We start from the raw sequence: 25,646 nt of genomic DNA, 5'->3' as shown, positions 1-25,646 counted from the left end.
GGGAGTGTCCTATCACAGTGTGCCACGTCAGCATGTACGGGGAGTGTCCGTTCACAGTATTCCACGTCAGCATGTAGAGGGAGTGTCCTATCACAGTGTGCCACATCAGCATGTACAGGGAGTGTCCTATCACAGTGTACCACGTCAGCATGTACAGGGAGTGGTCTATCACAGTGTACCATGTCAGCATGCGCAGGGAGTGTCCTATTACAGTGTGCCACGTCAGCATGTGCAGGGAGTGTCCTATCACAGTGTGCCACGTCAGCATGTAGAGGGAGTGTCTTATCACAGTGTACCATGTCTGTATGCGCAGGGAGTGTCCTATCACAGTGTACCACGTCAGTATGCGCAGGGAGTGTCCTATCACAGTGTTCCATGTCAGCATGTAGAGGGAGTGTCCTATCACAGTGTACCACGTCAGTATGTACAGGGAGTGTCCTATCACAGTGTACCATGTCAGTATGCGCAGGGAGTGTCCTATCACAGTGTGCCACATCAGCATGTAGAGGGAGTGTCCTATCACAGTGTACCACGTCCGCATGTACGGGGAGTGTCCGATCACAGTATTCCACGTCAGCAGGTAGAGGGAGTGTCCTATCACAGTGTACCATGTCAGCATGTACAGGGAGTGTCCTATCACAGCGTACCATGTCAGCATGTACAGGGAGTGTCCTATCACAGTGTACCACGTCAGTATGCGCAGGGAGTGTCCTATCACAGTGTGCCACGTCAGCATGTGCAGGGAGAGTCCTAGCACAGTGTGCCACATCAGCATGTAGAGGGAGTGTCCTATCACAGTGTACCACGTCAGCATGTACAGGGAGTGTTCTATCACAGTGTGCCACGTCAGTATGCACAGGGAGTGTCCTATCATAGTGTGCCACGTCAGCACGTAGAGGGAGTGTCCTATCACAGTGTACCACGTCAGAATGTACGGGGAGTGTCCGATCACAGTATTCCACGTCAGCATGTAGAAGGAGTGTCCTATCACAGTGTACCACGTCAGCATGTAGAGGGAGTGTCCTATCACAGTGTACCATGTCAGCATGCGCAGGGAGTGTCCTATCACAGTGTGCCACGTCAGCATGTGCAGGGAGTGTCCTTTCACAGTGTGCCACGTCAGCATGTAGAGGGAGTGTCTTATCACAGTGTACCACGTCTGTATGCGCAGGGAGTGTCCTATCACAGTGTACCACGTCAGTATGCGCAGGGAGTGTCCTATCACAGTGTGCCACGTCAGCATGTAGAGGGAGTGTCCTATCACTGTGTACCACGTCAGCATGTACAGGGAGTGTCCTATCACAGTGTACCACTTCAGTATGCGCAGGGAGTGTCCTATCACAGTGTGCCACGTCAGCATGTAGATGGAGTGTCCTATCACAGTGTACCACGTCAGCATGTACGGGGAGTGTCCGATCACAGTATTCCACGTCAGCATGTAGAGGGAGTGTCCTATCACAGTGTACCACGTCAGCATGTACAGGGAGTGTCCTATCACAGTGTACCACGTCCGCATGTACGGGGAGTGTCCGATCACAGTGTTCCACGTCAGCAGGTAGAGGGAGTGTCCTATCACAGTGTGCCACGTCAGTATGTAGAGGGAGTGTCCTATCACAGTGTGCCACGTCAGCATGTAGAGGGAGTGTCCTATCACAGTGTGCCACGTCAGCATGTAGAGGGAGTGTCCTATCACAGTGTGCCACGTCAGCATGTAGAGGGAGTGTCCTATCACAGTGTGCCACGTCAGCATGTAGAGGGAGTTTCCTAGCACAGTGTGCCACGTCAGCATGTAGAGGGAGTGTCCTATCACAGTGTGCCATGTCAGCATGTAGAGGGAGTGTACTATCACAGTGTGCCACATCAGCATGTAGAGGGAGTGTCCTATCACAGTGTACCACATCAGCATGTAGAGGGAGTGTACTATCACAGTGTGCCACGTCAGCATGTAGAGGGAGTGTACTATCACAGTGTGCCACGTCAGCATGTAGAGGGAGTGTCCTATCACAGTGTGCCATGTCAGCATGTAGAGGGAGTGTCCTATCACAGTGTGCCACGTCAGCATGTAGAGGGAGTGTCCTATCACAGTGTGCCATGTCAGCATGTAGAGGGAGTGTACTATCACAGTGTGCCACGTCAGCATGTAGAGGGAGTGTCCTATCACAGTGTGCCATGTCAGCATGTAGAGGGAGTGTCCTATCACAGTGTACCACATCAGCATGTAGAGGGAGTGTACTATCACAGTGTGCCACGTCAGCATGTAGAGGGAGTGTACTATCACAGTGTGCCACGTCAGCATGTAGAGGGAGTGTCCTATCACAGTGTACCACATCAGCATGTAGAGGGAGTGTCCTATCACAGTGTGCCATGTCAGCATGTAGAGGGAGTGTACTATCACAGTGTGCCACATCAGCATGTAGAGGGAGTGTCCTATCACAGTGTGCCACATCAGCATGTAGAGGGAGTGTCCTATCACAGTGTGCCACGTCAGCATGTAGAGGGAGTGTACTATCACAGTGTGCCACATCAGCATGTAGAGGGAGTGTCCTATCACAGTGTACCACATCAGCATGTAGAGGGAGTGTACTATCACAGTGTGCCACGTCAGCATGTAGAGGGAGTGTACTATCACAGTGTGCCACGTCAGCATGTAGAGGGAGTGTACTATCACAGTGTGCCACGTCAGCATGTAGAGGGAGTGTACTATCACAGTGTGCCACGTCAGCATGTAGAGGGAGTGTACTATCACAGTGTACCACGTCAGTATGTACAGGGAGTGTCCTATCACAGTGTACCATGTCAGTATGCGCAGGGAGTGTCCTATCACAGTGTGCCACGTCAGCATGTAGAGGGAGTGTACTATCACAGTGTGCCACGTCAGCATGTAGAGGGAGTGTACTATCACAGTGTGCCACGTCAGCATGTAGAGGGAGTGTCCTATCACAGTGTGCCACATCAGCATGTAGAGGGAGTGTCCTATCACAGTGTGCCACATCAGCATGTAGAGGGAGTGTACTATCACAGTGTGCCACGTCAGCATGTAGAGGGAGTGTACTATCACAGTGTGCCACGTCAGCATGCACAGGGATAATAATAACACATCTGCGGTGGTACCTGTGAGTCATGAATGTCCGCGGTTGAGTTGTCCATTGGCTGTAAATCCTGGATTTCTATTCTGCATAGTGGGCTCCTCTCCAGGGATGCACTGGGGTCACTGGCAGGGTGGGACCTCGGCAAGGGCTGTTGGTCAGCGATCTGACTGGTGCTGTAGGCTCTACGTTGAAAGCCAAGATCGGCTGCAGCAGAAGAAGATAGGGCGTTTAGGTATCTGAGTGCACCAGGCTTGTGACTACCACTGATATTTAGATTTGACTTTAGACTCGACCCAGCCAAATCTAGTCCTCACATTTTACACCCCCCCCCCCCCCGACCCCCACCCTGCCGCGCAGCAACGTATTACCAAGGTGTGAAGTTTTGTGCTCTCTTTTGTTTTGCTCCTAACTCATAATCAGCCCCGTTGTCTTGCAGGCCGTTTGCAGTATCAGGAGCAGGACGACACCACACATGTCCTGTGATCTGGATAGGGCCGGATTAAGGGCCACATGGGCCCGGAGCTGAAAATATTCATGGGCTTATTGTAAGAAATGAGAGGTGTGATCAGTGCTGTGTGGGTGTGGCCAGAACCATATGGGCGTGTACACTATCAGCTCCAATGTCTCCCTAAATATGCAAAAATATAAAAAAAATTGCATCATTTTGTGAGAAAAATAGAAATATAATCTTAATATTTATACTTTATGACAGACCATGTGGCCAGCTGGTGGCTAGTGATCATCATGCTGCCATGAGGATGGGCCTATTTTTATGTGGAGGCCTGGAGCTGTAGCTCCATCCGCCCCATTGTTAATCTGGCCCTGGGTCTGGGGAATGCAAAGATTACTGCACTCTATCCTGGGGATGATGGCTGTTATAGGTCAGAGTGTCCTCTCCTTTTGCTGGTTCATATTGTCATCAATGGGTAATAATAACGGATAGGTGCTGGTAGGACAGAACTTGCCAGCTGTTAGTAGTATAACTGCCTATGGTGGTCACTCCGAGTTGTTCGCTCGCTAGCAGTTTTTAGCAGCCGTGCACACGCTATGCCGCCTCCCACTGGGAGTGTATTTTAGCTTAGCAGAAGTGCGAATGAAAGGATCGCAGAGCGGCTACAAAATAATTTTGTGCAGTGTCAGAGTAGCTCCAGACCTACTCAGCGCTTGCGATGACTTCAGACTGTTCAGTTCCTGATTTGACATCACAAACACGCCCTGCGTTCGCCCAGCCACGCCTGCATTTTTCCTGGCACGTCTGCGTTTTTTCCGAACACTCCCTGAAAATGGTCAGTTGACACCCAGAAACGCCCACTTCCTGTCAATCACTCTGCGGCCAGCAGTGCGACTGAAAAGCATCGCTAGACCCTGTGTAAAACAACATTGTTCGTTGTAATAGTACAACCCGCGTGCGCATTGCACCGCATACGTATGCGCAGAAGTGCCGTTTTATTGCCTCATCGCTGCACAGCGAATGAATGCAGCTAGCGATCAACTCGGAAAGACCCCCATAGAACCAAAGGTAGAGTTGGGCGGCGTGAGTTTGTCTCTGTTGCACAGCACAAATCTCTTTGCTGTACATTTGCACCACGATTTCCTCCGCATCCATCCACATGTAGATTTGCATGCATTTTGCGCTTACTCCTCCTTAAGCTGAGAGACGGATAATGGGAGAGCGTTGAGGCATGCAAGCTTTGATCAAGTAAAGGGAGGATGTGTTCTTGCAAATTTTTACATTTATTATATATTTCCATCTGTAATTGATAGTCTTTACTGTTGGAAATACGTATGTATAGGCCTGAGGATGTCGCAGTGTCTGTACACACCAGCGGATACCTTACAACTTCGAACAGCCGAGTTGCTTAACCAGTGGAGTGGTCTAGTGATGTTACACAGTGTACAGCCGTACTCACTGTTATACACACTCTGGCTATGGAGCGGGGTGTCACACAGCTCACCAGCCGGTGAGTGTATGCAACTTGCAGGTAGCGGTTCAGGATGTTCTGGAAGCGCTTGCTAATATCAGGTAATCGCAGGTCTCTCTGAAGCTAAGTGGAAGACAAGTGTCTCCCACTGTGGCGTTCTAACACAAGATGGTGCCAAGTGTGCGCAGTACTTAGGAGGGGGCCATCGTGGTATATGGAATAAGGCCTCCCAGGAAGAACAATATGGAGTCTGCACAGTAGTGCCCTCCACTTTTAACACCCCCGTCACTACAAGCTTATCCATCTTATACAAACATTTAAACACAGCCCCCCTGTAACAACCTGTAAAGAAGGTAGGTTTATGCACATAAGAAAATATACCGTACATACATATACTATACATAACACATCACGTGACTTTGGTCTTGTATTCTTGTGAGATATATCAGTAAGAGTTCACTCAGTGTCAGTGTGGACCATAGAAACATTCTTTTGACTCACAAAGTTAGGACTGATGATGTCACTCTTAAGATTATTGACATCACACTTGTGACTTTTAGATCTTGCAAAGTCTCTTTATCTATCTTGGACTTCCTCTACCACCAGTCATCTCTTTACCTTGGCTTCTGGACGTACTGTGGCTCACTGAAAGCTATATATGTGGATTTTTCATAATATCTCTTTGGTGCCTTCTGACATTTGATCTTCAAGAAGACCTTTTCTGTGGCTGAACTTCCACGCTGGTAGCCTCTAGTTCAGATACATCTTCAGCTGTTGGCATGTCCAGTAACACATACTTGTTCTGCAGATATTCTCTACCATTATCAGATCTCAGGGTCATGAGTCTGTGACCGGTTTCATTCTCCACAAATCTTTTGTAGTCTGCAAGCTTCTTTGCTACTTCAGATTTTTGACTTGGGAAATGGTTGATGACTTATTTCCCTAATATGCAGCTCTCACATACAGGCTTCTCTGTGTTAGTCACTGACATTCCTGTGACCATCCTGCCCTGTGGTATTTGAACACTGTCATATCCTATGTGAAGAAATCTTCTGTGCCATGGTTCCAGTGACTGTGACTCAGTTGTCATCATTGCATAACAGTGCTGCGTATCAAGGATGTACAGTTGCTGACAACTTGTGCCTGTGGCTGTTACAATCCTTTTTCTGTTTCGTACTATCTATTTTCCCATTACCAAAGTGTACTCTGTGGCTTCTCTGCTCTAAGACCCTGATGGCAATAAGATTTGTTTCCATTTCTGGTGCATAGAGCATGTCTTAAAATTCTGTGATTTTTGTTCTTGTTCCAACTTTCAAGTACGCTTTAAATCATTCCAAATTTAGTAGCTGTAAGAACAATCCCTTCACAGGGACAGTTGTACTGTTCACCATTACACAATTACCTGGAGTTGACTCACTCGAGGGAGCACCCTCATCAGTGGCAAACGCAGGATTTTGAAATGGGGGTTTCCAAATAATTGGTTACAGACCAATGTAAAAATGTATTACTTTATGGGAATTGTATAAGGTATACGCTAAAAAGAATTATTTTATAATGTAGTTGCATACTGTGGAACCATGTAGTGATTAAAGTGAATTGTTTAGCTGCAACTTATTAGGTTCAGCGCTGTCGTAATTTACGTATTTTTAACCATTGTGCTAAGACACATTAGCAATATCCAATGTCAACCCTCTGTCGACTGTACAGCAGTATGGATGGTGTAATGAGGTCATGGGATCGAATCCCAACATGGGAACTGTGTGGAGTTTGTATATTATCCCTGTACTTGCTTGGGATTTTTCTGGGTACTCCGGTTTCACCCCACAATCCAAAAATATACTGGTAGGTTAACTGGCTCTGAATACCCTCCCCCTCCATAGGACAGACAACCTGGGAACATCATTTCCTCCCCAGCAACCCTCCTTCCCTCCATAGACAGAAAGACACAGCACCGACATTCCTCTACTCCCCATAAACAGACAGACACAGCACCGACATTCCTCCCCTCCCCATAGACAGAAATACACAGCACCGACATTCCCCCCTCCCCATAGACAGACACAGCACAGACATTCCTCCCCTCCCCATAGACAGACACAGCACCGACATTCCTCTACTCCCCATAAACAGACACAGCACCGACATTCCTCCCCTCCCCATAGACAGAAATACACAGCACCGACATTCCCCCCTCCCCATAGACAGACACAGCACAGACATTCCTCCCCTCCCCATAGACAGACACAGCACCGACATTCTTCCTCTCCCCATAGACAAACACAGCACCGACATTCCTCCCCTCCCCATAGACAGACACAGCACCGACATTCTTCCTCTCCCCATAGACAAACACAGCACCGACATTCCTCCCCTCCCCATAGACAGAAATACACAGCACCGACATTCCCCCCTCCCCATAGACAAACACAGCACCGACATTCCTCCCCTCCCCATAGACAAACACAGCACCGACATTCTTCCCCTCCCCATAGACAGACACAGCACCGACATTCTTCCCCTCCCCATAGACAGACACAGCACCGACATTCTTCCCCTCCCCATAGGCAAACACAGCACCGACATTCCTCCCCTCCCCATAGACAAACACAGCACCGACATTCTTCCCCTCCCCATAGACAGACACAGCAACATTCCTCCCCATAGGCAAACACAGCACCGACATTCTTCCCGTCCCCATAGACAGACACAGCACCGACATTCCTCCCCTCCCCATAGACAGAAATACACAGCACCGACATTCCTCCCCTCCCACATAGATGGACAGCACTCCCCCTGGTCACTGCTATTGAGTACCGGTGCCCGCCCCCGGCACGTCTCACCTTGCTGTGCTTCACAGAGATTATGGAGTCAGTGTCTGGCCGGGAATGAAGTTACAAGCAGCGCCGCTAGTGTAGCTGTACCAGCTCCTCTCACCTCTCGCACATCGCCTGAGTGGAGCTGCTTTCCACTCATTCCAGCCTGAGCGCTGCGGCCAGCCTCAAGACGCTCCTGCCCTGTTACAGCCGCTGTCAGCCTCCGCTGCTGCCGCTGGCTGTCCTCACTGTACCCCGGCTCTCAGCAGCGACATTCCTCCCCTCCCCATAGACCGCTGTACCTGCAGCGGTCAGCCTCCGCTGTCGCCGCCCAGCGGGCAAGGCAGATCACTACTGTCTGCCGCCACTTACTGTGGGGATGTGGGGGAGGTTTTACCTATTTCTGCAGGATTAGAAATACATTAGATGCTCGGTTCCCCACGATAGATTGGCGGCCAGGGAGGGTTTCTAGGTACTCGGAAACCCCCTCTGCGTGCGCGTATGATCATTCAGTTTGGGGTTGTCTGCTTGCAGCTCCGATTGCCTTGGAGCACCATTAGAACAGCTGGTCCCCACTGCCTCTGGCTGGTTACCTGCCGATATTGCTGTGGCTCCAGGGTTAGTTCAGTGCTCTGATTAATGTCCATACACAGAGAGCTTTCTCCCCCGGGGGGGATCCATCACGCCTGGGGAAGCCAGTCAGGAAACCCCCTGTAAAATGCACCTGCAGCAGCAGCAGCTGGAGCTCACCACCAAACAACCTGTTCACAGCACACCCATGTCCTTCTGCAAAGTCTCCGCCCCCAGAGAATTACCTCCAGGTGAGACCCAGGCGCATATACTACTAATCTCTCCTGGTGTAACCCAGACACATATACTACTGCTCTCTCCTGGTGTAACCCAGGCACATATACTACTGCTCTCTCCTGGTGTAACCCAGACACATATACTACTAATCTCTCCTGGAGTAACCCAGACACATATACTACTGCTCTCTCCTGGAGTAACCCAGACACATATACTACTGCTCTCTCCTGGTGTAACCCAGGCACATATACTACTAATCTCTCCTGGAGTAACCCAGACACATATACTACTGCTCTCTCCTGGTGTAACCCAGGCACATATACTACTGCTCTCTCCTGGTGTAACCCAGACACATATACTACTAATCTCTCCTGGAGTAACCCAGACACATATACTACTGCTCTCTCCTGGTGTAACCCAGACACATATACTACTGCTCTCTCCTGGTGTAACCCAGGCACATATATTACTGCTCTCTCCTGGAGTAACCCAGACACATATACTACTGCTCTCTCCTGGTGTAACCCAGACACATATACTACTGCTCTCTCCTGGTGTAACCCAGACACATATACTACTGCTCTCTCCTGGTGTAACCCAGGCACATATATTACTGCTCTCTCCTGGAGTAACCCAGACACATATACTACTGCTCTCTCCTGGTGTAACCCAGGCACATATACTACTGCTCTCTCCTGGTGTAACCCAGACACATATACTACTGCTCTCTCCTGGTGTAACCCAGACATATATACTACTGCTCTCTCCCAGTGTAACCCAGGCACATATACTACTGCTCTCTCCTGGTGTAACCCAGGCACATATACTACTGCTCTCTCCTGGTGTAACCCAGACATATATACTACTGCTCTCTCCTGGTGTAACCCAGGCACATATACTACTGCTCTCTCCTGGTGTAACCCAGACACATATACTACTGCTCTCTCCTGGTGTAACCCAGACATATATACTACTGCTCTCTCCTGGTGTAACCCAGGCACATATACTACTGCTCTCTCCCGGTGTACCCCAGACACATATACTACTAATCTCTCCCGGTGTACCCCAGGCGCATATACTACTAATCTCTCCTGGTGTAACCCAGACACATATACTACTGCTCTCTCCTGGTGTAACCCAGGCACATATACTACTAATCTCTCCTGGAGTAACCCAGACACATATACTACTGCTCTCTCCTGGTGTAACCCAGACATATATACTACTGCTCTCTCCTGGTGTACCCCAGACACATATACTACTGCTCTCTCCCGGTGTACCCCAGACACATATACTACTGCTCTCTCCCGGTGTACCCCAGGCGCATATACTACTAATCTCTCCTGGTGTAACCCAGACACATATACTACTGCTCTCTCCTGGTGTAACCCAGGCACATATACTACTAATCTCTCCTGGAGTAACCCAGACACATATACTACTGCTCTCTCCTGGTGTAACCCAGACATATATACTACTGCTCTCTCCTGGTGTAACCCAGGCACATATACTACTGCTCTCTCCTGGTGTAACCCAGGCACATATACTACTGCTCTCTCCTGGTGTAACCCAGGCACATATACTACTGCTCTCTCCTGGTGTAACCCAGACATATATACTACTGCTCTCTCCTGGTGTAACCCAGGCACATATACTACTGCTCTCTCCTGGTGTAACCCAGGCACATATACTACTGCTCTCTCCTGGTGTAACCCAGGCACATATACTACTGCTCTCTCCTGGTGTAACCCAGACATATATACTACTGCTCTCTCCTGGTGTAACCCAGGCACATATACTACTGCTCTCTCCTGGAGTAACCCAGACACATATACTACTGCTCTCTCCTGGTGTAACCCAGACATATATACTACTGCTCTCTCCTGGTGTAACCCAGGCACATATACTACTGCTCTCTCCTGGTGTAACCCAGGCACATATACTACTAATCTCTCCTGGTGTAACCCAGGCACATATATTACTGCTCTCTCCTGGTGTAACCCAGGCACATATACTACTGCTCTCTCCTGGTGTAACCCAGGCACATATACTACTGCTCTCTCCTGGAGTAACCCAGACACATATATTACTACTCTCTCCCGGTGTAACCCAGACACATATATTACTGCTCTCTCCTGGTGTAACACAGGCACATATACTACTGCTCTCTCCTGGTGTAACCCAGGCACATATACTACTGCTCTCTCCTGGTGTAACCCAGGCACATATACTACTGCTCTCTCCTGGTGTAACCCAGACATATGTACTACTACTCTCTCCCGGTGTAACCCAGACACATATACTACTGCTCTCTCCTGGTGTAACCCAGGCACATATACTACTGCTCTCTCCTGGTGTAACCCAGACACATATACTACTGCTCTCTCCCAGTGTAACCCAGACACATATACTACTGCTCTCTCCTGGTGTACCCCAGACACATATACTACTGCTCTCTCCCGGTGTACCCCAGGCACATATACTACTGCTCTCTCCTGGTGTAACCCAGGCACATATACTACTGCTCTCTCCTGGTGTAACGCAGACACATATACTACTGCTCTCTCCCGGTGTACCCCAGGCACATATACTACTGCTCTCTCCTGGTGTAACACAGGCGCATATACTACTAATCTCTCCTGGTGTAACCCAGACACATATACTACTGCTCTCTCCCGGTGTACCCCAGACACATATACTACTGCTCTCTCCCGGTGTACCCCAGGCACATATACTACTGCTCTCTCCTGGTGTAACCCAGGCACATCTACTACTGCTCTCTCCTGGTGTAACCCAGACACATATACTACTGCTCTCTCCTCGTATAGCCTAGACACATATACTACTATAATAAGAACCCCTCTCATAAAGAGGCTGACAGTTCCCTAGGGGAGACATTAAACATATTTTACTCTCGTTTTGATAGCATGGCTGTTTCCCCTGTAGACTGGGATGGGAATCTGGAGAACGTGGAGCCCCTGGTACTGGATGAATTGTCTGTCAGACGGTGCTTTGCCAGTTCTAAATCAGGTAAGGCCCCCGGCCCAGATGGGATTCCGGGAAATGTTATCAAGACATGTGCTGAGCAGTTGGCTGGGATTTTTACTATAATTTTTAACCTTTCTCTTGCCACTTGTCATGTGCCTAAGTGTTTTAAGTCATCTATTATTGTCCCGGTCCCCAAAAATGGTAAGGCCAGTGAGCCAAACGATTACCGACCAATTGCTCTGACATCTCTTATAATGAAGGCCTTTGAAAGATTGGTTATGGGACACATAAAAAAAAGTATCCCAGCCAATCTGGATCCTTTTCAATTTGCATATAAAGCAAATAGGTCGACAGATGACGCTGCTATCACCTTGATTCATCGTGTGGCTACCCATCTAGAATCCACATGTTCCTCTGCGAGAATTTTGTTCGTGGATTACAGTTCGGCATTTAATACAGTAATCCCAACATCATTAGTGTCTAAATTATCTGAGTTGGGATTGAATAACTTTGTATGTAGATGGATCTTGGATTTCTTGACTAACAGGCCCCAATCTGTTAGATTGTACAATTCCCTGTCAAGCGAACTTGTAATCAGTACAGGGGTGCCTCAGGGTTGTGTACTGAGTCCCCTGCTGTACTCTCTGTTTACCTATGATTGCCATTCAAATTCGGAGTCAGTTCACATTATTAAATTTGCCGATGATATCGCAGTCGTAGGTTTAATAAGTAAGGACGATGAGTCAGAATATAGATCTGAGGTCGCTAGGTTAGAAGCTTGGAGTCAAACTAATCATTTAATTTTAAATGTAAAAAAAACAAAAGAAATGATTGTAGATTTTAGGAAAATTCACATGCAGCCTTCTTGTCCCCTAGTCGTAAATAACCAGGTTGTGGAAACAGTTGAGTCCTTTAAATTCCTGGGTATTAACATCTCCAATGACCTGTCTTGGGGTATCCATACACGATGTGTTGTTAAAAAATCTCAACAACGCCTGTTTTTATTGAGGAAAATGCGCATGGCGGGGATACGTAAGGAGATTTTAGTAAACTTTTATTCAGCAATTTTAGAGAGTGTCCTCACATACGGAATTATGGTATGGTTTGGAAACTGTACTGCTATAGAACGTAAGTCCCTTCAGAGAGTGGTTAAAACTGCAAGTAGAGTAATTGGAGTCAGCCTGCCCTGTATTCAGGATATATATGAAAAAAGGCTCCTCACTAAGGTGAAAAGTATTCTGGGAGATCTATCTCATCCAAATGGGGGGATGTTTTCTGTGTTGCCATCTAATAGGCGTTACCGTTCTATTCTTTGTCGGACAAACCGGTTAAGGGGTAGTTTTTTCCCAAAAGCAATAAACATGTTAAACCAGATAGGACCGAGATAAATTGACAATTGGGAATGTCTTGGGTTTAGGAGTGCTCTCTTCGCTCTGTTCTTATGGTCTCTGTATATGCTTGCTTTTTAGTTTCGTTGATTGTTCATTGAACTATTGATGACAATAAAGTATTATTATTATTATTATTATTATTACTACTCTCTCCTGGTGTAACCCAGACACATATACTACTGCTCTCTCCTGGAGTAACACAGACACATATACTACTGCTCTCTCCCGGTGTACCCCAGGCACATATACTACTGCTCTCTCCTGGTGTAACCCAGACACATATACTACTGCTCTCTCCTCGTATAGCCTAGGCACATATACTACTACTCTCTCCTGGTGTAACCCAGACACATATACTACTGCTCTCTCCTGGAGTAACACAGACACATATACTACTGCTCTCTCCTGGAGTAACACAGACACATATACTACTGCTCTCTCCTGGAGTAACACAGACACAAATACTACTGCTCTCTCCTGGAGTAACACAGACACATATACTACTGCTCTCTCCTGGAGTAACACAGACACATATACTACTGCTCTCTCCTCGTATAGCCTAGGCACATATACTACTGCTCTCTCCTGGTGTAACCCAGGCACATATACTACTGCTCTCTCCTCGTATAGCCCAGGCACATATACTACTACTCTCTCCTGGTGTAACCCAGACACATATACTACTGCTCTCTCCTGGAGTAACACAGACACATATACTACTGCTCTCTCCTGGAGTAACACAGACACATATACTACTGCTCTCTCCTGGAGTAACACAGACACATATACTACTGCTCTCTCCTCGTGTAGCCTAGGCACATATACTACTACTCTCTCTGGGTGTAACCCAGACACATAGCAGTAGTCTATGCTCTCTCCCGGTGTAACCGAGGCACATATACTACTGCTGTATCCTGGTGTAACCCAGGCGCATATACTACTACTCTCTCCGGGTGTAACCCAGACACATAGCAGTAGTCTATGCTCTCTCCCGGTGTAACCGAGGCACATATACTACTGCTGTCTCCTGGTGTAACCCAGACACATATACTACTACTCTCTCCGGGTGTAACCCAGACACATAGCAGTAGTCTATGCTCTCTCCCGGTGTAACCGAGGCACATATACTACTGCTGTCTCCTGGTGTAACCCAGGCGCATATACTACTGTTCTCTCCTGGTGTAACCCAGACATATATACTACTGCTCTCTCCTGTTGTAACCCAGACACAGAAACTACTCTTCTCTATGCGTGTAGCCCAGCCACATATACTACTGCTCTCTCCCGGAGTAACACAGACACATATACTACTGCTCTCTCCTGGTGCAACTCAGGCACATATACTACTGCTCTCTCCTGGTGTAACCCAGGCACATATACTACTGCTGTCTCCTGGTGTAACCCAGGCACATATACTACTGCTCTCTCCTGGTGTAGCCCAGGCACATATATACTACTGCTCTCTCCTGGTGTAACCCAGGCGCATATACTACTGTTCTCTCCTGGTGTAACCCAGACATATATACTACTGCTCTCTCCTGTTGTAACCCAGACACAGAAACTACTCTTCTCTCTGCGTGTAGCCCAGCCACATATACTACTGCTCTCTCCCGGAGTAACACAGACACATATACTACTGCTCTCTCCCGGAGTAACACAGGCACATATACTACTGCTGTCTCCTGGTGTAACCCAGGCGCATATACTACTGTTCTCTCCTGGTGTAACCCAGACATATATACTACTGCTCTCTCCTGTTGTAACCCAGACACAGAAACTACTCTTCTCTCTGCGTGTAGCCCAGCCACATATACTACTGCTCTCTCCCGGAGTAACACAGACACATATACTACTGCTCTCTCCTGGTGCAACTCAGGCACATATACTACTGCTCTCTCCTGGTGTAACCCAGGCACATATACTACTGCTGTCTCCTGGTGTAACCCAGGCACATATACTACTGCTCTCTCCTGGTGTAACCCAGACACAGAAACTACTCTTCTCTCCGCGTGTAGCCCAGCCAAATATACTACTGCTCTCTCCCGGAGTAACCCAGGCACAGGGCCGTTTCTAGCCAATTTGGCTCCCAGTGCAAGATTTAAAAATGCGCCCCCCCCCCCCCCATAAAAAAAATGCGCCCCCCATAGATATAAAGAGTAAAAGCATGCTTCGGCGCGCGCGCTCTCGGCAAGGGGGCATGGCCTCGTTAAAATGGGCGTGGCCTCATCTGATCTCATCATCACGGCCACCACAGGATAATAAAAAAAAAAAGTCCTCATTTTACACATTACAGTAGGCACGCGACCCCATTTTACACAGCACGGCAGGCAAGTGTCCCCATTTTACACAGCACGGTAGGCAAGTATCCCCATTTTACACAGCACGGTAGGCAAGTGTCCCCATTTTACACAGCACGGCAGGCAAGTGTCCCCATTTTACACAGCACGGTAGGCAAGTGTCCCCATTTTACACATTGCGGCAGGAAAGTGTCCCCATTTTACACATTGCGGCAGGAAAGTGTCCCCATTTTACACATTGCGGCAGGCACGTGCCCCCATTTTACACATTGCGGCAGGAAAGTGTCCCCATTTTACACATTGCGGCAGGAAAGTGTCCCCCTTTTACACATTGCGGCAGGAAATTGTCCCCATTTTACACATTACGGCAGGCACGTGCCCCCATTTTACACATTACGGCAGACTGCATCCCCATTTTCCACATTCCGGCAGGCAAGAGTCCCCATTTTACACATTCCGGCAGACAGGTATCCCCATTTTACACATTGTGGCAGGCACGTGCCCCCATTTTACACATTACGGCAGGCACGCGCCCCCATTTTACACATTACGGCAGACTGCATCCCCATTTTCCACATTCCGGCAGGCAAGAGTCCCCATTTTACACATTCCGGCAGACAGGTGTCCCCATTTTACACAGTACGGCAGGTGGTGGTGGTGGGGGTAAGGGAGGGGGAGAGAGGGAGAGGGGCTGACTTACATTTGAAGCGGTTCTTCCCGCTCTTCAGCCGCCTCTCCCTCGTCTGCGCGGCGCCGCGGCTTGGCTCCCCCTTCTCCCTCCTCCCTCCTCCCGAGTGCCCAGCTCGCGCAATTGCGTCATTCCGCAAAACCCCGCCCCCCGAACTGGGCACTCGGGAGGAGAGGGGATTGAGAGTTCTCAAGAAGTGCCGCGGCGGGCGCCCCGTGCGGTTGCACGGCTCGCCCGCCGCAAGAAACGGCACTGCCCAGGCACATATACTACTGTTCTCTCCTCGTGTAGCCTAGGCACATATAATACTACTCTCTCCTGGTGTAACCCAGACACATATACTACTGCTCTCTCCTGGTGTAACCCAGGCACATATACTACTGCTCTCTCCCAGTGTAACCCAGGCACATATACTACTGCTCTCTCCTGGAGTAACACAGACACATATACTACTGCTCTCTCCTCGTGTAGCCTAGGCACATATACTACTACTCTCTCCTGGTGTAACCCAGACACATATACTACTGCTCTCTCCCAGTGTAACCCAGGCACATATACTACTGCTGTCTCCTGGTGTAACCCAGGCGCATATACTACTGTTCTCTCCTGGTGTAACCCAGACACATATACTACTGCTCTCTCCTGGTGTAACCCAGGCACATATACTACTGCTCTCTCCTGGTGTAACCCAGGTGCATATACTACTGTTCTCTCCTCATGTAACCCAGACACATATACTACTGCTCTCTCCTGGTTGATTCTTTTATTATAAAACTTGCAACATACAATAAATAAATAAAGCATAAAAGCAAGCCAAAACACAATTATGTCTGAAAACAACATATAAATATAAATCAACAGAATCTTACATATATAATTTCCATGGCTTAACAATTTGTTAAGCCTAACAGCCTATACTAGACAACACACAACTATACACAACGTACAAATCTAACCACAGCACCACAAACCACTTACATTAAATACAAGTAGAGAGAAAGTAAAGGGCTTTTAGCCGCATGTAAACCATTTTAAACAAAAAAATCAAGTCCAAAATCTACAGGGAGTGAGAAAAATAGAAGCCAAAAGATGGAGGAGAAGATGTCTGCCACCCACTCAAGGAGGCTTCAGGTGACGCCAAATCCTGGACCACCCAACTGCATCCATCCACTCCTTATCCATATCCATCAACCTCTTCACCTCGTGTAGAATGCTTTCCACCACCACTTCGCAGGGGAGAACTTTCTGTCTAAGGGATACCTGACACCGTGCTCTCCACGTGTGATGTCTAACAGGTAAGCTAACTATAAAAATAGTAATCAAATCAAATATCCTATACCCTTTAAATGCCCCATAAGCCCACTCAGGGTAACTAAGCCCAGAAAAGCACGGGATGCGTAAGGCTCTTGAAACTCCCTTGTAAACTTTTACATTGAAAGGACACTCAAGAAAAAAATGGTCTAACGTCTCCTCCTCCCCTTGACATTCCTCACGCGGGCAGCCACGATCACCGGCACTTTTAAACTTGAGATTACCCTTCAAGTAAAGCTTCCCATGAAAGGAGAGCCAAGCAATGTCCCTGAACTTCAGTGGGATCCTCTGAGAATTGATCAGAGACAACCCATCTGAGCAAACATTACCCGGGCAGTCCCTTAGCGACAGCGGAACAAAGAAGTGAGTTCGCAAAATTCTTCTCTCAAACTCCCTTCTGGAGAAGTTTTTAACTTCACCCTCTTCCAGCCCCCAACGCCTTGTCATCTTCAAGCACAAGATGACGTAGATCGGGAGGTAGCCATGCTGGACCCGAAAATTTTTCACTTGACCACCATCAAACCAGAGCTCAAGGAAGGGAAACACCCAGGCCCAAAAGCTCTCTACCCATCTAGGGGGGAATCTAAAAATAAACTCCCAAGGTTATGTTTTATAAAGGTAGAAGCAAAAAATACCACAGGGTTGACCATACTTAGGCCACCCTGTTCCCTCGACATGTAAGTAATCCTCCTCTTGACTGGATTCATTCTATTCCCCCATAATAATAGGAAGAATAAAGAATTCATCCTGGTCCACAAGGATTCTGGCAAAAAGCACACGTAGCTGACATAGAGAAACAAAGGGATCAGGTAAGTTTTGCACAAGTCAATCCTCTGCCTGTAAGAAAGCTGCCACTTTCTCCAAGACTGTACCTTCTTGGTAGCATCTTCAAGCCTTTTCTCCCAATTTTGAGTGGCATAATCACCACGGCGAAATCTTATACCTAAAATTTTGATCTCTGGGCTGGCCCGGGGGAGGCTGTCCGGAAGGGCAAACTCATCACCTTCCTCTCCCATCCAGAAAGCTTCACACTTGTCCTGGTTGACTCTGGAACACGAAGCTTCAGAGTACTCACAGATAAGATGTTCCATGCCACGTGCCTCTGCCACAGATGACAGGACAAGTGTGACGTCATCTGCATAAGGCCACCACCCTTAATGGAGACTCAGGGCCCAGCTGCACCCCTTCTACAGTGCCACTCTCAATCCTCCTCATGAAAGGATGAATTGCAAACACATAAAAGGGGGCTCAAAGGATATCCCTGACGGACACCCGAGTCAACAGTAAAAGCAGGGCCTTCCCAGCCGTTAACCAGTGGGAAGCTCTCGGTCTGATTATAAATGACACACAGCCAATCTACCACCCGCACAGGAAGACCATACCTTTCCAATACAGCCCACAAATACTGATGATACACACGGTCAAAAGCTTTGGACTGATCCAATGCCAGCAAATACTTCCCCCACTTTTCAGCACAACATCGTTCCACAGTCTCCCGGACGCCAAGGACAGCACTAAAGGTGCTGCGGCCCTTCACGGTGCAATGCTGAGACGGGGAGAGCAACAGCCCGGAAACTTCCATCAACCGCTTGAAGAGTGCTTTTGGCAGAATATTAATGTCCGTATTGAAAAGAGCGATGGGGTGCCAATTCTCAATACGGGCTGGATCCTTACCTTTAGACAACAATATAAGGGTGGAAGATCTCATAGAGGGAGGGAGCAACCCCTCACCCAGGCTTTCATTAAATACCTCTACAAGATGAGGAGCCAAGATGTCAGAAAACACTTTACAGAATTCAGATGTTAATCTATCTGGGCCTGGAGACTTCTTCATAGACAGACTGTCTATGGCATTCTTGACTTCCTCCACCGTTACATCACTACCCAAAGAGTCAAAAGAGGGATCAAGCCCCACAAACCCAGGTGTCTCCCTCAGGAAACACTCCATCCTCTCTCTGATAAGTGGCTGCTCAGATAAAAGGTTGGAGTAGTAAGACCCAATGACTCCCAAGATACCCTCCTTATCCTCACAAAGAGTACCATGTTCATCATACAGGCCCCGGACCTCCCTCAGATTGACCGATCTTCTACAACTCTGGTCGGAATCAGGTGAGTGGTATTTTCCGTAATCCCTCTCCAGAATCAAAGCAGACAGATGACTGTACTGGTATTCCTTCATCTGAGCCTTCACTCGAGAGATTTCCCCACTATTTCCACACTCAGAAATCAAGAGATCAAGTCTCCTTCTCAAGCACTGGTACACGCACCTTTTTGACAAGCTTTTCCTGGCTACCAGCCTTTGGAAAAACTTCCGGGTCCTCTTTTTACACTCCTCCCACCACTCAGATCTACTCCAGCCAGCCTCCAGAAGTGTCTCTTGTAATTGAAGAAAGTCTCTAAAGGACTGTCTGACTCTCTCCTCCTTTAGGAGCTCAGAGTTCAAACGCCAAAGGCCCCGCCCTTTCTGAGGGGTTTCTTAAACATTTAAAGTAACACTCAGAAAAACGTGATCAGAGAACTCTACTGGCTTTGTCTCAGGAGACAAAGTTTTTGAGGACACCTTAACGAAAAACCTATCTATCCTAGACCTACGGGTACAATAATGATAAGTGTAACCCGTGAGGTCTGGGAAATGGTAAACATGCACATCCACCAGACCTGCCTCTCTAATCATGCTAGCTAAAAAGTTGGAATCATAGCCCAGGGTTGCTGTGGAGTCTCCTCTGTATTTAGGCCTAATCATCTCCAAAAACAATCTGCTGGGCTGTAAAAAGAAATGGCTTTATCTCCCTGAAAAGACAATTCCTGTCCCACTTTGACTGGGGCCCATAGATGTTAATCAGCCCCAGGTCATGTCCTCTCAAGTTGACATCCAGGACCATGCACCTACCTACCTGCAGCGCTATAATACTGTGAACAGTTACCATACCAGTAAAAAGTACTGCCAACCCACCGTACAGCTCGGCCGAAAGAGACCAGAAAGATTGCCCCATCCTCCACTGGGATTTGGTCCGATGGAGTGTGGCCAAATCGCCCACCCTGGTCTCTTTCAAAAATAAAAATTTACATCAAACGTATCGAAAAAATTAAAGGCCATAAAATGAACTAGTTCAGAAAGCACGGAAGCCACATTAATGGTGGCACATCGTATAGGACCCATTGTACTTTCTCTTTACTTGTTTCTCACAGTCCACGTCAGAGGACCCCAATCGCTTGCAGGATAATCTAAAAGGATTAATATCATCGCTATCCAGCACCACCTCCCCCCAACACCCTCCTCCACACCACAACCACCACCAGCATCAGGGTCCACTACCCCACCATGTGGGCCGTTAGGCCCTACTATGACAGAAACCTCCCTTTTGTCAACACTGGCTCCACACCCAATCTTCTCTGGGGTAGGGTCCGGATCAGGGGGCTTTGGAATGACACCCAGGCCACCTTCACCATCATTCCCCTTAGGGGGGTCCAATGAAGGAGTGTCCAGATGCTCAAGTTCTTGGCTGGGGGTCTCTTCCACTGGCATCTGGTAGTCTTTCCCTTCACCACTCTGTCCCACTACTTTCTGTTCCTCTAATAGGGACTCCAAGGCTTGACTGAGCCCTGTCCCAGCTGGATCCCACTCCAACTCATCCTGATGGGACACTTGCTTAACCTTTAAAGCAACCTTCCCACTCCTCCCCCTTTTACCCTTGGGCTCCACTCGCACAGCCACCTCACTCATCAGTAACTTGGAATCTTTTTTGGTTCTTCTGGCCTTAGGGATGTTGGGGACAAAGATAAGTTCCTTGCCACCCACCAACACAACCTCACCTTCACCCTCCCCCTCATCTTCAGAGGAAGACAGAACATCAAACTTATTTTTACAAATTACATTTGTATTTTTTGTTTTAGCTTTTACTTTGCCACCTTCCTTCACAGCCTGAAAAGGTTGTCCACTGGTCCCATCTTGGTTCCTCTTACCTCCTCTCACCTGCTTTCCCTCGCTACCACCTCCCACTTCTAATTGGTGTGACATGTCTTGGTTTATAATAATCTCCATCGTACTATTATCACCAATTACCTCTACAACATCTACCACCTCCACCCCTGTATGTTAGGGTCTCCTGCTCTGTGCTGCCACGTCGTCATGGCAACCGGGAGACAAGTGCTAGCGGAGTAACATGAGCGTAGCTGATACTCCGGTTCGGGTCTTTTGCTGTGCAGTGGTTACAGGCTCTGTGCACGGCAGGGGATCCGGTGCTGGTTTTTGTGCTCACAGTCTGTGAGGTCTGAGTGGGGCGTGGACAGCACCTGCTATATAAACCCTCTTCTCAGGTTAGGCAGATGCTGCTGAATCTTTGTTGGTTAGTCAGTTCCTGAAAGCTAGCTAGTACTGTGTAAACTTTGTATTTGTTGTTGCTTACTGCAAATAGGCCTTGGGATTTGGTATTACACTCTGCCAATCCAGACCTAGCAGCTGGAGTCAGTCGTTAAACCTACTGGGGTTCTTTTGCTACTCTGTGAACCTAGCAAGTTTGCGGCTGTATTCTCAGACTTGCCTGCCAAAATCCTTTCTCACTGTGCAAGGTGTTCAGGTGTCAGTTTAGTGGCAGTAAGCTGAACCAGTGCACTGCAAGTGAGGACAAGGATTGTGGAGACTCTCCTTGTGTCTATTATTCCATCTCTGACCAAGGAGTTTACTGCCACACCCGTTGGTAACCTTTAGGGTTTTGCTGTTGCCCTTAGCAACAGCATTTCGGGTTCTCTACGTATTAAATCACTACATCTTGCTTCTTTCCATCTGAGCATTCCTAATATTAGGGAGATACCCAGTTTCTTAGCCTTTGGGCTTCTCTGTTCACTTTGTGTTTATTTTGTTACCCTATCACCTTCTGTGTATGTAATGTCATATTCCCCAGTCTGTCTGTGAGTTCATTTGTTTTGCAGCCCTCACCGTTCAGACACCAGTACATTCCTGCTGGCACTGGTGTGCATAACATATTCAGCAGCCTAATACTCCTGTTGAAATTTTGTGGGAATATGGAGCATACCCCTCAAAATACTTTGCAACAGGTGGTCGATCAGGTGCAGGTCCTGACTCGACAATTTAATGATTTGTCCATTAAAATGCACACCTCGCAGGCCGCTGGCAGAGCTCCCGCAGCAGCAGTACCTTCAGGGGTTAAGGAGCCGAAAGTAAATCTCCCGGATCGTTTTTCTGGAGATCGCTCGCAGTTCTTTTGTTTCAAGGAGAGCTGCAAGCTATATTTCCAGCTTAGGCCTCAGTCTTCTGGGTCGGAGATTCAGCGGGTGGGCATAGTGATTTCCTTGCTACAAGGAGACCCACAGGTCTGGGCATATGGGTTGCAGCCTGACTGTCCGTCGCTTAAAAGTGTTGATGCTTTTTTTACGGCACTGGGCATGTTGTATGATGAACCTGACAAGACGGCCTCAGCCGAGGCTCAGATTTCGATCCTTAAGCAAGGGCGAAGGCCAGTTGAGGTTTATTGTACGGAGTTTCGGAGGTTGGCCCATGATACCCAGTGGAATGACCCAGCCCTGAGACACCAGTACCGAAGAGGTCTTTCTAACCAGTTAAAAGACCAACTGGTACAATATCCCTTGCCTGATAGCTTGGATCAGCTCATGCAGTTATCCATTTGGGTGGATAGACGGCTGAGAGAGCGCAGGCTTGAAAGGGAGACCGAGGTTTCCTTCTTTCCCAAGGGAACCTCAGACTCTGAGGAATTTTCCGAGGAGCCTATGCAGATTGGGGCTACCCGCCTCTCCTCGCGTGAGAAGACGCGGAGGAGACAGCAGGGGTTATGTTTGTACTGTGGGAATAAAGGTCATGTGGTAGTATCATGCCCAGAAAAGCCGGAAAACTTCAGGGCCTGAGGGTGATGGGAAATATCCTGTCAGGCCAGAAGTCAGAATTTCCCAAGAAGACTTTTATCATTCCAGTGACCTTGAAGATCCTCGGTCAAACTGTCAAGACTGAGGCCTTTGTGGACAGTGGGGCCGACGGGGTTTTTATGGACCGCCAATTTGCCCTGAAACACTCTGTTCCCTTAGTACCCTTGGCATCGGAAATTGAGATTTGTGGGTTAAACGGGGAACCATTATCCCAGGGTAAAATTACCTCTTGCACTAGCCAGATTTCTTTGTCTATTGGAGCCACACACTCTGAAAAATTGTCCTTTTATGTGACTGTCTGTACTTTTGCCCCATTGGTGTTGGGGTTACCCTGGTTAAGGGCCTACAATCCTCAATTTGACTGGGTCTCTGGGGAGATTCTTAGTTGGGGTACTGATTGTTTCAGGAGTTGCTTGAGCCTTCCAGTCAGGCTTTCGCAGCTAAGTTTGCCAGGATTGCCAGGATGTTATGCAGATTTTGCGGACGTGTTCTCCAAAAGAGTTGCAGAGGTACTACCTCCCCGTCGCCCCTATGACTGTGCCATTGATTTGTTGCCAAATGCTAAGCTTCCCAAGAGCAGGTTGTACTCCCTGTCACGTCCTGAGACTCAGGCTATGGCAGAGTACATTCAGGAGAACTTGGCTAAGGGATTTATCAGACCTTCACAGTCTCCAGTTGGGTCGGGGTTCTTCTTCGTGGGTAAAAAGGACGGTTCGTTGCGACCCTGCATCGACTTCAGGGAATTGAACCGTATCACGATTAAAAACTCATACCCACTGCCTCTCATTTCGGTCTTGTTTGACCAGCTTCGTACTGCCACCATTTTTTCTAAGATTGACCTACGCGGTGCGTACAATCTAATCCGTATAAGAGAGGGGGATGAATGGAAGACTGCCTTTAATACCCACTCAGGGCATTATGAATATTTGTTGATGCCTTTTGGGCTCTGTAATGCCCCGGCAGTCTTCCAGGACTTCATGAACGATGTGCTCAGGGAATATTTGGATAGATTCTTAGTTGTATACTTAGATGACATCCTAATCTTCTCCCATTCCCTGGAGGAACATCGGAAGCATGTACGCTTAGTCCTCCAGAAACTCAGAGACCACCGGCTTGGGGCGAAGCTGGAGAAGTGCGAATTTGAAGTTCAGCAAATCGCATTTCTAGGATATATAATCTCCCCAGAAGGTTTCCAAATGGAGGGTTCCAAGGTACAGGCAGTCCTGGATTGGGTGCAGCCCACTAGTTTGAAGGCGCTTCAGCGTTTTCTGGGCTTTGCAAATTTGATTAGACGATTTATCGCTAGATTTTCGTCTATAGTGGCGCCCTTGGTGGCACTCACTAAGAAAGGGGCAGATGTTGCTCACTGGTCTTGTGAGGCCAAAGCGGCTTTTGCCCGTCTCAAAAGGGCATTTGTCTCGGCCAAGGTGCTGCGACACCCAGATCCAGAGCGTCCTTTTGTGGTGGAGGTGGATGCCTCTGAGATGGGTATTGGGGCAGTGCTCTCTCAGATGGGGGTGTCTGATAATCGCCTTCATCCCTGTGCTTACTTTTCCCGTAAATTTTCGCCTGCCGAGATGAATTATGACGTGGGTAACCGGGAATTGTTGGCTATTAAGGATGCACTCGAGGAGTGGAGACACTGGCTTGAGGGGGCTAAGTTTGTGGTCTCAATTCTCACCGACCATAAGAATTTGGCATATTTAGAGTCAGCGAAGCGCCTCAATGCCAGGCAGGCACGATGGGCTTTGTTTTTTGCTCGCTTTAATTTTTTGATAACATATCGCCCTGGGTCAAAAAACATCAAGGCTGATGCGCTCTCGCGGAGTTTTGCTCCAATCCAGGAGACCACCGAGGAGCCATTGACCATTGTGTCCCCATCATGTATTAAAGTGGGTATTACCCAGTACCTCTTGTCATTAGTCCTTAGAGCACAGGAGCAGGCTCCTCCAGACCTTCCGGTAGGTCTTTTGTTTGTGCCTCCTAGGTTAAGACAGCGAGTGTTCCTGGAATTCCATGCCAAGAAGTCGGCAGGTCACCCGGGTATTGCCAGAACTCGGGAGTTGCTATCTAGGGCGGTGTGGTGGCCCTCGGTGGCTAGGGATGTGGATCAGTGGGTTCGGGCATGTGACATCTGTGCCCGAAATAAGACTCCTAGAGGGGTTCCTGTTGGCCCATTACATCCACTCTCTATTCCATCTAAGCCATGGACCCACATTTCAATGGATTTTGTGGTGGACTTGCCCAAATCCTCGGGGATGACAGCCATCTGGGTTGTCGTTGACAGGTTTTCGAAGATGGCGCACTTCGTTCCATTGGTTGGGCTGCCATCGGCCAGACGCCTGTCTGAATTATTTATGCTGCATGTTGTGCGCCTCCACGGGTTGCCACTTGATGTGGTCTCTGACCGCGGATCCCAGTTTGTGGCCAAATTCTGGAGGG

At 48.3% G+C, this 25,646-nt stretch overlaps 1 protein-coding gene across 1 annotated transcript in view; it reads right to left on the bottom strand.

Moving 5' to 3' along the window:
* The window catches only part of VWA5B1 (von Willebrand factor A domain containing 5B1), a 261,917-nt gene that overhangs the window by 55,938 nt on the left and 180,333 nt on the right, over positions 1-25,646 (bottom strand). The window contains exon 14 of the mRNA XM_063942155.1: positions 3,112-3,293. Within this exon, the coding sequence (XP_063798225.1) occupies positions 3,112-3,293 (182 nt within the window). The remainder of the gene's footprint in view (positions 1-3,111; positions 3,294-25,646) is intronic.

Source organism: Pseudophryne corroboree, chromosome 10 (genome assembly GCF_028390025.1).
Source record: "Pseudophryne corroboree isolate aPseCor3 chromosome 10, aPseCor3.hap2, whole genome shotgun sequence".
Lineage (NCBI taxonomy): Eukaryota > Metazoa > Chordata > Amphibia > Anura > Myobatrachidae > Pseudophryne > Pseudophryne corroboree.
The sequence above is the reverse complement of the archived record's forward strand: the minus strand, read 5'-3'. Positions and strand labels throughout refer to the sequence as shown.